The 15092-nt window shown below is 43.9% G+C and overlaps 1 protein-coding gene across 1 annotated transcript in view; it reads left to right on the top strand.

Moving 5' to 3' along the window:
• DNAH11 (dynein axonemal heavy chain 11) overlaps nt 1-15092 on the top strand; it is a 3435931-nt gene that overhangs the window by 295943 nt on the left and 3124896 nt on the right. The window contains exon 4 of the mRNA XM_086939827.1: nt 14785-14974. Within this exon, the coding sequence (XP_086795953.1) occupies nt 14785-14974 (190 nt within the window). The remainder of the gene's footprint in view (nt 1-14784; nt 14975-15092) is intronic.

Genomic DNA, 15092 nt, shown 5'->3' with positions numbered 1-15092 from the left:
CCACTGTCAGTCAACACTCCAAACCAGGAAGTGTTGGCAGCCATCTTGTGCTTTGGTTGAACCAAGGCACAAGAAAGCAGTGAAACAAAGGTGGAAAACACACAAAGGGGCAGGGTAGAAGCACCCTGACCCCTAGGCCTGCTCAGGGGGTCCCACAATGACCCCCAAGGCCCCCCCAATTTTATTTTTGGTGAAGAATCGCAGGGTACGCGCACCATACGCGTACCTCTGCTTAGGTACGTGTACGGTGCACGCACCCCGCAATTTTCCTAAAAAAATTAATTAAAAAATTGGCCTGGGGGGTCCTTGTGGGACCCCCTGAGCAGGCCTAGGGGCTCAGGGTGCTTCTACCCTGCCCCCTTTTTGAGTCCTACACGTTTGTTTTTCTGCTTTCCTGTGCCTCAGTCTACCGAGGCACAAGATGGCTGCCAACATTTTCTGTTTTGGAGTGTTGACAGACATTGGCAGCCAATCAGCATGCAGCTCGCGCACGCGAAGGTCCGCGCATGTATGCGTACTGTGCAAGCTTATAGATATATCATTTTTTTTTCCTTTTGATTTTCTCAGGAACTACTGGAGGGATTTACACCATTTAAGCAAAAGGGCAATCTGCGAACCGAACTCTACCTCTCTGCCAAGTTTGGTGTAATTCCTTTCAGCCGTTCGGGCTGTAGCCGTGTCTAATCGTCCTATGGAAAATAACATGGGGAAAACACGTTTTGGGACCCCCCTTTTTTCTCAGCCCCCACTTGACGAATCCCCCCAAAACGTTCAGGGAAGGAGCGGGCCATCTTCTTTGAAAAATTCGCGAAGATTCATCAACCGGCGCAAAAGTTATTCCCAATAGAATGTTGAGGATTTCCTATGGAAACTAGGTCCTAACTATATATACCTACTGGCGACCGCCAGTAGGTAATATATATATATTATAACTCCATGGGGGCAAAATATCTCTCTGTTTGGATAAACTTGTGGTGTTGTGATGATCTTTAGTGTTTGTCATTTCAGAATATTCAAGGGTGTTTACATAGAAAGTGACAAGTAAAGTCATTATACAAAAAAAGACTCTTTTAAACATATATCTCTTTAAAAACCAGGATATTGTTTGGGAAAGGGATTCAGGATAATGGGATCGCTAGTCCTAAGGAAGGCCAAATGAGCCTTAGTAGGTGGTAAAAAGTGGCCAAAACATGTCGACACAAAAGCACTAAGGATACACATAGGGGTCCTAATTATTCCGTAGACCAATTCCATTTCTTCCCTTTTCTAGGAACCTATGATTAAAGATTTTAAAGGGTGTTCCTAAGATGGTTTTATATTTTTTCACTGTCATTGTCTGTTTATGTAGTTTACTGCGTGTATCCCTACATATACGTTTATTCTGACCTCCCCTTACCCTTGCTTCATTCCAGGCGTTAGTCTGCACGGGGATGTTGTAGCAGCCCTATGATAAAGCCTGCCACTATCTAGTGGGTGAGGGCAATTTTTAAAAACCTTGTTTTTTTTCCAGAGAGGGGTGTTTTTAGTACACCCTCTTCTTCCTCATTTTCCTCTTTTTGTGGGTAACAGTGTCTTTAGGCAACCAGTAAAGTCTTTTTGTTGCTACTCAGTACATCAAGGAGCATAATATTCTCTGGAACATAATTACGTTCAGTATCAACGGATGCACTCACAAAAGCCAAAGAATTCAGGTAGATAAAAATGGTTTAACCATATTTGTCTTAGTGAGGACGATGGCCACATTTTTGTTCAAATGTTAGATTTGACATGGATATGCTTCTTTACATGAACCGCAGGTTTTATTATACACACAGTTGGAAGCCACTGTGAGTTAGGCCCTCTCTACAAGGTCCATGTTATTTCACCCAGGAGAGACCAGGACCGTAATTAATAACAGACTGGTATCTCCTCATGAAATAAAGGGAATTATGAGTTAAATAATCCTGGAATGTGGAATAATTTGACCAAACTGAGGTACTAGGTCATTTCCTGCAGTTTTTTCTTTCCAATTCCTGGGAGTTTGATGCAGATATTAACCATCTACTCTGAGCAAGCGATAGATATTTGCAGGGGGAGTCAGAGGTTTATGGGCTTGGATTGGAAAAGTGTCTTTGGGTGGAGAAGCTTTGTACTCTAGGTGTTGTCTGCACCCTCCAAAGTGCTGAAACAGGTGGGCAGGCCCTGGAACTGTTCTTCTCTTTCTTCCAGCCATGATGATTTTGCTGGGTGCGGATCCAAATCAGTTAAAACCAGGTTGGGGTTTAAGGACTAAGAAATGCCGGGCCCTAAAACATTAGACAATACTTAGTCCCCCAGAGCATTATCCTCCTGCTTTGGGCTACTCCTAATAGGCGCCTGAATGGAATAAAGTGTGTGTATTGCAGCCACTTAAAATACAACCATTTCACGTAGGCAACCAAGAGTACTCTCTCCAATATGGTCTGCGGTTGCCCTTCTTACAATACTTTTTCCTGTGCCTTTTCCACCTGCCTGTAATCTGAGACATGGTAATTACATATCCTCACTCTGAGTACCTGCCATTATTCGAACAGCAGAGCACAATTAACCAGGCAAATAACGTTCCAGAAATACGAAAATTCTTTAACATATTTTTTGCCTAAGTTTAGAACATTAACGTTCTATACATTATTGATATTTAAAGACCATCATGACAAAAGTATAGTGCACCTGGATTCTGGTTTTACCACTCCTGCCATTTAAATCCGTGATCGGTAAGTGATCAGCTAATCACTTTGCTTTTTGTATTTCAGTAATAGAAGGCAAACTTCTCAGACAACTGGTTCGATGGTTGAGATGACCCAAGCATTCTGGGCATGAATTTCAAGCATAGTGTTTCTGATCACTCCTATATAAAAAAGGAGTACAAAAATATACTAGAATTCATCAATGTTCTTCCAGGTCCAGGACTTCATGGCTTGATGTTTACATATTTAAAAGATATATCAAAATGATCAGTTCTGATAAATAGATTGCCGTTTTGTAAAATAATCATGATCATTTCCGAGAATGATGTTGATCTTGGCCAGCTTTGTGCATAGATCCTTGAACCTAGTGATATTTTGAAGATCTGTTTAAAAGCACGCAAAGGCACTACTGTTCAGACCAAACCTAAGGATCTTCAGATATTACAACTGCAATTGAGCCCTCAAGAGGAGAAATTTAAAAAAGTGTGTGAGTCAGGGGTTCTAATCAAAGGTTCTTTAAGTGAGTGGATTCTGCTGGTTTTGGGTACCATTGTGCTAGATCCTCTGAATTGTATCAAAACAATCTTACCTCAAACTCTCTTCAGCGATTCTATCCTTAGCAACTTTCCTCATGTTAATGTATTTACAGAATCTGATTCAGCTTCCACTTTCTGCAAAATTTGCCATCCTAGAATCTTTTGTTGCATATTTGAATGCCCATTCCTGTATCTTAGGACCTGTTCCCCCTAATTACACCCTTGTACCACTATAATAACTATAATAATTAATGCCCTGGTATCTCTATACCTTATATCCTTAGTAGTTCTACTCCTATACCCTTGATTATCTTTCCCCTTACCATTTCTGTTAAACTCATCCCCTTTTTTCCTCTCCTATTATCTTGTGCCATTTGCTTGTCCAGTTATATGCGTTTCTGGATGCTGTGTTGTTGAATTGTTTCACATTTGATGAGGAAAAGTGCTTTCTTCGTTTTGGAAAGTCATCAAAATGAAGTTTCATCAGACTGGAGCCATCAAGCTGGTGTCTTTCATGCTGAATATTCTCTCAAATTAGTTATAGCTGAATTGGCATTTGTAAAGGACTAGAAATATAGAATAAAACTCTATTACATTTATGATTTGCTGACTTCAGTTGACGAGTGTGGTAGTCTATAATCAATTTAAATTCTCAGTGAAATTGCATTTTGGTAAACATTTGCTGAACACACACAATTTTTGATTAATTTAGTTGAAGAATCAATTACATTTACATTACATTGTTGACCTATTTAGTTTTAGAATATATCAGGTTTATTCTTATTAAAGTGTCGGGGGTCTAAATGTTTATTCCTAACCGTTTCTGCCTGATATTAGTTTTCTTAGGGTTCTGATAGCGACAGATCTTTAAGAGAACATGTTTCTTATTTATATAAAAATTATATGCTTTCTACTTACTTGTACAATTTCTGTTGTCCCCAGACAATAGCACATATCAAAGCTGTAATTTATATATTCAGCCTGGAGTAGTTATGTATTCCCTACTAGCAGCCATTAATTAAATGTTCTTGAGAAAAGTTGTTTACTCCTGTATGAGTTAATGAACTTAATGTCCTATCCAGTCTTCCTCATAGAACCATGCTGATTGTATTACTGCATTAGTGCATATAGTATCCTTAGTACTATTCAACCTTATCATAGAACTGAATTAGAGTTGAAATTGTGTCAGCATTTTGGGAAGATTTATTGATGCAAGCTGATTGAGGCAAACAAGTTGCCATATTGCTTCTGGATGTATGAGTAGCGACACTACTCTTTAAATCTTTGACGATCTTGTCTGGCTTTCTGACTAATCGTATGGGAGTACAATGCACCCTCTGAACATCCCACACCATAATGCATTGCCTGTAACAGAGCACTTTCTCACAGTGATTCACTGAATAGAAGGACATGAATCTGCAGTAGACAAAAAACAGACTTTGGCATTAGGCTTAAACTATCCACAACTGGCTTAGATTCTTTTGCAATTACTGTCTAATTGGTCTTTTATGGGGAAGGGGGTAATTTAACCTTATTTAACTTTGCAAAGTGTTGCTGATGTATATTTGTATTTATTGCAGATAAAAAACAGGAGGGCATATTTACAATGAAATGTTGGAGCACGGCGCTGTGCCAAATTTGGCAGTGCAACACTCGGACATTTCCAAAACACAGGGATGTGCAGTATTTGCAACAATTCGGCACACCCCTGTGTTTTCTCTAGCGCTGGCGCTAAAATTAGCTGCCTAGCGCCAATGCAGGCATCCTTGCACCATAGTGCAAGGGTGCCTGCATCCCTTCCTACACATAAACAATCATTAATGTCATTTTGCTCTTTCTATGGTCCAGAATGCTCATAGAAAAAGTACATATGAAAAGAAATAGGATAGGATAGGATGTGAATTTGTAGAGCGCGAATTGCTGCCCGGAGGCGTCCAAGCGCTAGGAATACCATGGACCCGCACAGTGGCCCAGGAGGGGAGAGAAGTGAGAGTTAATTAGACTGGATGAAATAAAAAGGTTTTCAGCTGTTTGCGGAAGGCCGAGAAATTGGGGTTGGCTCTGAGATGCAACGGAAGTGTGTTCCAAGCCCTGGCAGCGTTATAGGAAAACGTCCTGCCTCCGAATCTGGATCTTTTTATTCTGGGGGCCATTGCAAGGAAAGTCTGACTGGAGCGTAGGCTTCTGCTGGGCGTGTAGTGGATAATTAGGTCGCGAGTAATCCTGGGGCCAGTGTTCCAGAAGGCCTGGTGTGCTATGCACATAGCTTTAAACATAACTCTCCGGCGCACCGGTAGCCAGTGGAGGGTTACCAATCCGGCCGTCACTGATTGTCTGCAGGGGAGGTCGAGCAAAATGCGTGCTGCGCTTTTCTGGACTATCTGAAGCCGTCTCAGAGTGAATTCAGGAGCGCCAAGGTAGAGCACATTGTTAAAATCAAGGCGTGACTGAATTAAGCCCTGTACGGCTGCTTGTTTGGCTTCCAAGGGGAGGAGAGGGAGAATTTTCTTTAACATCCTCATGATGCCAAAACATGTGGCTGAGAGTTTTGTGGCTTGTACGTTAAAGGACAGAGATCTGTCCAGCCAGACTCCGAGACTCTTAATACTGTTTTTTGGCGTTGGCGGAGTGCCCAGACAAGGCGGCCACAGGGAGGCGGGGAGGCTGAGATCTGGGGGGCCTAGGAGCATCAGCTCGGTTTTGTCCCCATTCAGTTTTAGGGATGATAGGGACATCCAGGATTTTACTTCCTCTAGGCACTCTCTAAGCCCGCCTAGTGCAGGTAGGTTGGCTTCCTGCGTCAGTGAGACCACCAGCTCCGTGTCGTCCGCATAGGAGATGATCCTAATCCCAAATGGGCGTACAACATCAGCCAGCGGCCTCATGTACAGGTTAAAAAGTGCAGGGCTTAGAGAGGAGCATTTCAGGGGTCTGCTGGTGGACACAGACTCGCCCTCGAACACACGGAAGGATCTGTCCTCTAAGAAGGACTGGAACCAAGACCAGGCTATGTCCTTAATCCCGACCTGGGACATACGGTGCAGCAGGGTGTCATGACTGACCGTATCGAAGGCCGCGCTGAGATCAAGGAGGATCACTGCCACTGATCCTCCTTGATCCAAGATTTTTCTGGCTTCCTCGGTAACCGTGAGGAGGGCGGTCTCAGTCCCGTGTTTCGGTCTAAAGCCCGTCTGGGTGGGGTCCAGTAGGTGGTGATCTTCCAAGAAGTTTATTAGTTGTTGATTTATATATTTCTCCAGGATCTTACTTGCCCATGGGAGCAGGGATATGGGGCGATAGTTACTCAGGTCAGTGGAGTCCAAATTAGGCTTTTTCAATAAAGCTCTGACCATGGCCTGCTTCCATACGGTCGGGACCGTGCCAGAGGAGATGGAATCATTTAAAACCTCCCTTATGATGGGCAGGGTGGTCTGCGAGGCTGCCATTATTATGTCTGGCGGGGCTGGGTCATCAGGGGATCCGGATTTTACTTTCCGTGCTAAGCGTTCAAGGGTAGCGAGATCCAAAGGAGGGAAGTGAGTCAGCGTGGGTAGGTGTTGACTGGAGGGGGAGACTGCGGGATCGAAAGGAGGGGCTAAGGAGGTGAGGTTTTTGGGGGGAAAGGCAGAGTAGATGGAGCTTATTTTCTGATGGAAAAATTCGGCAACATTATTGCAGTGGGTGGTGGACTTGTCCGCCTGCAAGCTGGGGGACGGTTTTGTTCGTTTTTTAATGATTTGGAAAATGTCCTTGGGTTTAGACTTAGCAAGCAGAATTTTCTCAGAGAAGTATGTGGCCTGGGCCACTTTTATCAGAGTTTTATATTCACTGATGGCTTCTCGATAGAGGGTTTTATTGTCTGTCGAGTAATCAGATCGCCATTGTCTTTCTGATTTCCTGCAAAGTTGTTTCTTGTCCCCAAGAGCCTCCGTGTACCACGGGGCAGTTTTGTGGGAGCGCTTGAGCGTAATTTTCTTTTTGGGAAGAGTGACGTCTAGAGATTGAGTGATCCAGTTGACATATGCTTGGTTGCTAGGACGGGGTCATCTTTGATAAGGGGTAGATTACCAGCAAGTTTGCTAGTCCAATTGTCAACTGCTAGGTGGGACCAGGCTCTCATGAGTCTTGTGATGGGTGCTAGCGGAGGGGGTTTAGGCGCAGTCCAGCTGATGGGGATCAGAAAATGGTCCGTCCAGGGCAAGGGGATGGGTGGACTGGTTAGAAGATCAGGGCAGTTGCTGAAAACCGGGTCCAGCAGATGACCCTTCACGTGGGTGGGAGTAGTAACCCGTTGGGTAAGTTGCAGAGCTGCTAGATCATCTGCTAAAGTCGAGGCTACGTGATCTGAAGATGAGTCAAAATTAAAATTAAAATCGCCTAGCAGGGTGAAGTTGGATGTGGTATTGAGACGTTCAGCCACACTTGAGGGTAGACTGACGTGGAACTGCTTCGGGGGGCCGGGGGTCGGTAGATAAGAGTGCCAGAGAGGCATCTGTTGGGTGAGAGTTCAATGTTAAAGGTGAGGCTTTCACAGTCCGGGATGGTTTCGGAGACCACTCGGCAGTGAAGCCAGGCCTCCTCCTCTCCCTTTAGGCCGATCTTGCTGAGAGATTTGGAAACCTGGTGGGAGAGCGTCTATGACCGCTGGATCACCGTCAGGGGATAGCCAGGTTTCTGTTAAGAACAGTATGTCTGGTGTTTGTTCCTCTATTAAAAGCGCAATTTCAACCCTGTGTTTAGGTAGAGAACGGCAGTTCAATAAGAACATGCGGAAGTCATGTAGCGGTTCAGTAGTTATTTTGGGTTTAAGGGGGTTATGGCATTTGGGACAGGCAGGCGGCAGAGTGTCAGCTTGATAGCTGTGTCGGCTACAGTTGCTGGTGGGTGCCCTTAGATTATGGAGTGTTTCAGCACTGTAGTGTATAGGATCTGGGGCCGGGGATGCAGAGGGACTGGCCCTAGGCCCGGACTCGGCGCGGACGAGCGCAGACGAGCTTGCCTTATGCGCGCCTTTGGCGCGCAATCGTCGCGCCCGCTGCGCTCGTCTGATGCGCTTCCGGTACATGCACATTAATATAGGGCAGGGAGGGGGTGTAGCCTCGAGGGGGGCGTGTCCCTCGATTCAGCGTGGCCGATGGCGCCTGACAAATGAACGTTCAAATGTCTGCTCTTGCATACCACTAGTTTTTGGCACTGCCTCAGATTTACACATTCTTTTAAATCTGAGTCAGCATCAAAAAGCAATGGGTATTGCAGTGGAATGCTCACAGCAACACAAATTGCACGCTCCTTTCTCACTGGAGGCTAAACCTTTTGTATTATGTCCTTTTAGTGATGCACTTAGTTATAACAAATTCTGTGAATCTTGTATGTTATACTCTGCCACAGATAGAAAATGGGTTCATGTTAAAAAGGTAATGTGGTGAAGAAAGGAGAGCAAATACTTCAAGGGCCTTGTTGGTGGCATGTTGAGTTCATGCAAGCACTACTCAAAAAATAAGCATTTGCAAGTTATCCCTTTTGTAGCAAGCACACATATCGCCATTAACACTTAAACCTACATTAGTCCACCTTTGCTCTTCTTAGACACAGCAGCTGCTGTCCTTTGTGAAATTACACAAGATCTAAATTGTATTCTGCATCTATCATGGATCTAAATTAGTCCATTATTACAAGGGAACCATCATGATGCAACAGCTGTGAGAAAAATCCCTCTAATTGATTAGTCATCCCCATCTGTTTTTCCTGCATGCTGAGGCATTGCTATCCAATCCCCATTGTATGTGCTCTGACCCCTAAAACATGGCAAAATTGGTGAAACCTCAATTGGAATATTTGACATTCCTATAAGGCCATAGTATATGGTGAAGGAAACACCTCAATGGTATGGGAAGGTAAATAGCACCAGTTGACTACAGTAGCTTTGTGCCATCCTCTGGGCTGAGAAAGGAGACATGGCTTTACATCTGCCTTTGTAGCCTAACTGCTGCAGTGATTAAACCTGCCTTCACACCTTTGCACTTTTTGCCCTAAAACTTAAACAAATGATATCTCCGGATACCCTCATTGGATTTGAGGTATTTGATGTCATATTGCTCAAAGGTACAAGTCACACAAGTTATAGCCTGATTCATAGAGAGAACCTCTATTTCCCAGACACCATAGAGCTATAGAAGGTTTTCTCTCTAGGTGTTTGATAGTCAATTACATTTATGGCTGCAGAGGTGCGGGTGCGCAGAGGACACAAGCAGCAGGTGCACTGCTGGTGCACCAACGATGTGCCAAGGCAAGCCTGTCTGTGCCAGACCGAGACCAGAGGCCAGGAACCCTGTCCAAATTCTCCCATACACTTGTAGCCACATCAGGTACAACACAGAAGATCTACTGCGGCTCAGGCTGCCTCTGGGACCACAGTGTGCCCAGACACTTACGCCAGATAGACAGAAAAGAAGCAAAGAGGTATGTGACCAAGGTCATTTTTACTTTAAAAAACTACACACATAGCAACAAGATTATACAGTTCACCCAAGAGAAGAAAGAACAATAGAGAATGGGTCACTTCCAGGTCATAAATGCAAGATTAAGTTTCTAGAGGAAGAAAAATTAGATGTACAGTTCATCAGAGAGCCCTGGCTCAAAGAGAGCTCGCCCCGACATTGTAACAGCCCTTCCCCAGGGATACCAAATTTGTAAACTGGATCGGGTCAGCCAAACAGGAGGTGGCATCACCATTCTACATAAAGAAGAGCTTAGATGCATCTCTACACCCCTTACAATGACAAACTGTGACATCTTGCAATTTGGGATCACACTTTCTCCTACATGCTCATTCTCTGGAATCCTTATTTGCAGGCCACCAGGCTCTTGAGGCACATACATTGAGGCCCTCCCATATTTCTTAGCCATCCAGTGGGAAAAGGATTTATTACCATGCTCTGTGAATTTATTATACATATAGATGAAATCAACAACCCTTATACCAATAGACTTCTACAGGACCTAGAGGCAATCAATCAGGGAATTGTGAAGCGCAGCTACTCACACGCACGAGGGTACCAGGCGCTGGGGGGGGGGGCAGCTCTGCATGCAACTTATCCAACTTGTAGGCACCCCTACTCTTGAGAAAAGGGCAAATTCTCCATCCCATCTTCTGCAACGACCTAAAGATTTAGGTGAATACACCCATCCCTGTACCATGGTCGGATCATTATTTTATCCCTTTTAAACTTATAAAAATATGTAGAAGAGTATCCTCAAAAATTACACTAAGATTGGTTAGAAGCTGGTCCAAGTTCACACCTGAAGCATGGGCCAAGCCTCTACTCAAACCCAGACAAAGCCTACTCACAATGGGAACTCTGGATGGATCAGTCACTAGACCAATGTATTCAGAAATCCAGGCCAATATCTAGTTTAATAGTCCGCTAGACTTCCTAAAAAAAATTGGAAGAAACTAGAAAGGAGTTAGAGGAAGTCCTATGACCTAGCCTTAAAAGTTCAATACAAGAAGACATTCAGACACTATCACAATGAAATTAAACAAGCCCAGGCCAAGCATCACAAGGAGAAGATTAACATTGCTGCCAATTTCCCTAGGGAACTATTTAAGATAGTAAATTACCTGACAGCGGTAGAGCAGGGCAACTCCCCTCACTAATCACTATGGAAAGTTGCAACGAGTTTGCAGCATGCTCTAAAAATAAATGGATGACATCTATGAATCACTTTGGTGAGATAACTCCGGTACGGATCACAATTTAGTAGCAGACTTTACAGTGATGTCAGTTCCTTCTGTCTTGGATCACATTCCAGCCCTGAATAAGGAAAGTACTATACTGCTCCTGGGCAAAATTAAAACAGGATGTCCTAAGATCTATTAGCCCCCCATATCTCTCACAAGGGTGGGGAATCCATCCCCCCACCATAGTAGAGCATCTTACATTATCCCTTGAGTATGGGAGGGTCCCAAAGAAGTGGAAGCATGCAATTATGAGGCCCTTTTTGAAGAAGCCCCACCTAGACCCAGAGATAATAGGTAATTTTGGTCCTATCTCTCTATTCCCCACCTTAGGAAAAATACTAGAGAAACATGTCAACCATTCCTTATCCCAGTTTTGGGAAGGATACAACTCTCTGCATAAGACTCAGATGGGTTTCGGAGCACAGCACAGAATCAGCTCTTCTGGTGGTCACAGATAAGTATGAGCGGAAAATCCGTTCCGCTCGCGGATTTTGCGAATTTTCGGTAAATTCGCGATCCGCGAACTCCCGCGAATTTACCGAGAATTCGCAAATCCGCGAGCGGTGGATTTTTACGGGGGCAAAAGTTGAAGCCTGGCCTGTTGTAACTATTTTACGATGGCGCCGGCAAGCTGCCAGCGCCATCCTAAAATAGTTACTAAGTTAGCTTCAACAGGAAGCTCTAATAGATAAAATAAAGCAGGTGCTCGATTTTATCTATTAGAGCTTCCTGTTGAAGCTAATTTAGTAAGTATTTTAGGATGGCGCTGGCAGCTTGCCGGCGCCATCCTAAAATATTTACCATGCCCTTCCTGTGACTCATTCATCAGCCCAAAAACAATCATGAGCGTCGTCGAGGCAGGTGTGCCTTCTTCACAAATCTACCGTGGAAAATCAGCTGTGATGCTGGATAGAGGCTTTTGCATCCGTGACTTTCACGAGCGCAATACCCATGCTGTTTCTGTGACCAGGAGCTTATTTCTCTTCATCTGCTGAACTGATCTTTCTCTGACCTTTTATACACACTAGAAGCATGTGTGAACTCGCATGGTAGCCCTGCCCATTTGGCCCCGCCCACACACTCGCGGTTTGCACCGTCTTCCCGCCATTCACCCACTATGATGGACAGCTCACTCAAGGGACCCCTGCGCCCTTCGGGGCGATTGCATAGTAACACACACATGGTCGCTCGAACTAGTTGATGCTAAAATTCAGTGACTCATTCATTAGCCCAAAAACAATCGTGAGCGTCGTCGAGGCTGGACAGGTGTGCCTTCTTCCCAAATCTACCGTGGAAAATCAGCTGTGATGCTGGATAGGCTTTGCATCCTTGACTTTCACGAGCGCAATACCCGTGCTGTTCCTGTGACCAGGAGCTTCTTTCTCTTCATCTGCTGAACTGATCTTTCTCTGACCTTTTATTCACACAAGAGGCACATACTGGGCACATTGTGTTTGCACGGGTTTCTGCAAGTTTGCACGCGTTTTGTACAATTTCGCAATTTGCGAAATTGTACAAAACCCTCGCGAACTTGCAGAAACCCGTGCGAACATAAAAAAATTAAAAAATCCGCAAATTCGCGGGAATTCGCGGATTTTGCGGATTGCGAGTTCACATATCCGCAAAATTCGCGATTGCGAGATTCGCAAAATTCGCCCATGCTTAATCACAGAGGAGCTCAAACGCATTTTGGATCGGGGGGCTCAGTCACACTCCGGCTTCTGGACTTGAGTGCGGCATTGACCCCGTAGACCACTCACTTCTAGCAAAAAGGCTGAGGGACGTCTTTATCCAAGGAAAAGCCCTGAAGTGGCTTACCTCCTTTCTGGGTGAAAGAAAATTCCAAATCGTGGAATCCACCTGTTTCTTCGATACACTGTCAGTTTCATGCAGAGTCACACAGGACTCATCACTTAGCCCTACATTGTACAACGTATACATGCGCCCTTTGACAAAAATCGTTCAGGAGTTTGAGTTGTCTACTGTCTCCTATGCAGATAACACGCAACTGGTGGTATAAAGTGGTGGGGGGCCGAAATTGAATCACCATCAATTAGTGTCCTGTCTGGAAATGGTGGCTAATTGGATGGCCAAATGTTGCCTTAAATAAATTGCGACAAAACTGAACTGATGACCCTGGGGAATAATCACTGCACTGGACCTGTGATTAGGTGGGCGGATGGTTGGAGAAGCTCCCCGTCCCCAAGCCCTCTAAAAAGAACCTGGGCATGTGGCTGGGTAATACACTATCAATGGAAAATCAAGCAAAAAACTAGCAACAACCTGCTTTGGCCTACTCTGAATGATTCAGAAGATAATAGGGATTATCCTAAAACAGTTAAGAACTGTGAAACAAGCCCTGCTGGTTTCCCATCTGGACTATGGCAAGTCCCTCTATCTGGGCTCACCAAAATATATTACTAATAGACTGCAAGTTGTGCAGAATGTGGGGACCAGATTAGTTCTAAAAATCCCAAGACGTGAATCAGCAAAGACCTCACTGAAACGGCTTCACTGGCTGACCATCGATTCCAGGATGAAATTTAAATCTCTCTGTGTGGCTCACAAACCAGTGAATAGCAGGAGTCTGATTAAAATCAGAGAACTTATTTCACCATATGCACCAAAGAGTTCAAGTCAAGTCAACGCTTAGAATCAAGAGATCAAGATGGGAGGTAGAGCATTCTCATACCTGGCCCCGAAGTTGTGGAATTCCAGGCCCAGGGAGCTGAGATTGCTGGAAGAAGAACCCAGCTTCTGGAAATGACTTCAGGCATGGCTGTTCCCTCGATAATAGTCCAACTTGTACCACTGCCAACATCTCGCTCTCCTAGTCCTGTGAAGCCCTGGGGCAGCCACTGCTTTACAAAATCCCAAACATAAAAACAAAAAAAATTCTCTCGTTTTTCAGAAATTGATTGTGGTATTTTTATAACGTTGTGTTTTGACTTTTTAATCTTTTTTGTACTTCTAAATACTTTACACACTTTTCCTTAAGTTAAGCCTGTGTGCTCTCTGCCAAAGCTACGAGTGATTGCTCCCAGACATCTTTATTGAACTTGTATGTTGGACTTAACACGTTTTTCTTTCATCAGCAGCCGTCCTCTCAAGTGGACTAATTTCCAAGTAATCCCAGGATAACTTAATCAGGCACACGAACCCAACCCCTCACGTGACCAATAGTCAGCCATGACTGACTGCCTCAGTTTTTTTTAAATGAGATTTTACAACCCATATTGTCTTTCTCAACTCACGAGAATACTTTCTTTGCAATCTTGCTTACATCACTGTTCCTCCTTGCAACTACAATCTTATTCATTTTCCAGGTCTCAGAAAATGCGAAAGGATATGTAAATTGAAATAAAAGTGCTTCAGGTTTTGTCTCACATAATTCTAACCATGTCTTCTGGAACAGTTAGCAAGATTCCCTTTCTCTATATCCAACAGTAATCTGTCATGCTCTGATCTTTCAGGACTGTATGCCCATTAAATAAAACGCAGGAGCAAAATTCACATGGTAACCTGTTCATCGACCAACAGATGTTCCATTTATCCAAACGTGTGAATGAAAGTGATCATGCATTGACATCAAGCTAATTTATTTTGTCATACCGTTTCAAAAAATCTAGCAAGCCATGACATTCCCCTGTTAGGCACATATTTGTTCCCCAAATTAAATAACAGGCGATCGGTTATCAAAACCAGCTTTATAGTAAATTGAGTTTATAATGTTACAAAACCTTATCAGGTTGTCAGCCTTTTAAGACTTCTTTTCAGTATCTGTATTTTTTAATTCTTGCAGGCAAGATCACTATGATCGAACTGTCCTCCATAGTCTTGAGTCTGTGGTTATAGAATGGTCATATCAAATCCGTGATGTATTGAAACAAGAATCTTCTCTGCTGTTGCTTCGTGGTCTAAACGTAGGCCCTGAAACTGAACTTGCATTCTGGAAAGAAAGGAAAGATAATCTGCTGTGCATATCCGAGCAGGTAAGTGTTTTATTTTTATTTTTCTGAAGTACCTTTCTTTTCTAGGATATCATCTAATTTGATGGTTGATTGCACCATTGTGATTATTTGCATTACACTGAACGCAACAATTAACCTT

Source organism: Lissotriton vulgaris, chromosome 10 (genome assembly GCF_964263255.1).
Source record: "Lissotriton vulgaris chromosome 10, aLisVul1.2, whole genome shotgun sequence".
Lineage (NCBI taxonomy): Eukaryota > Metazoa > Chordata > Amphibia > Caudata > Salamandridae > Lissotriton > Lissotriton vulgaris.
The sequence above is the reverse complement of the archived record's forward strand: the minus strand, read 5'-3'. Positions and strand labels throughout refer to the sequence as shown.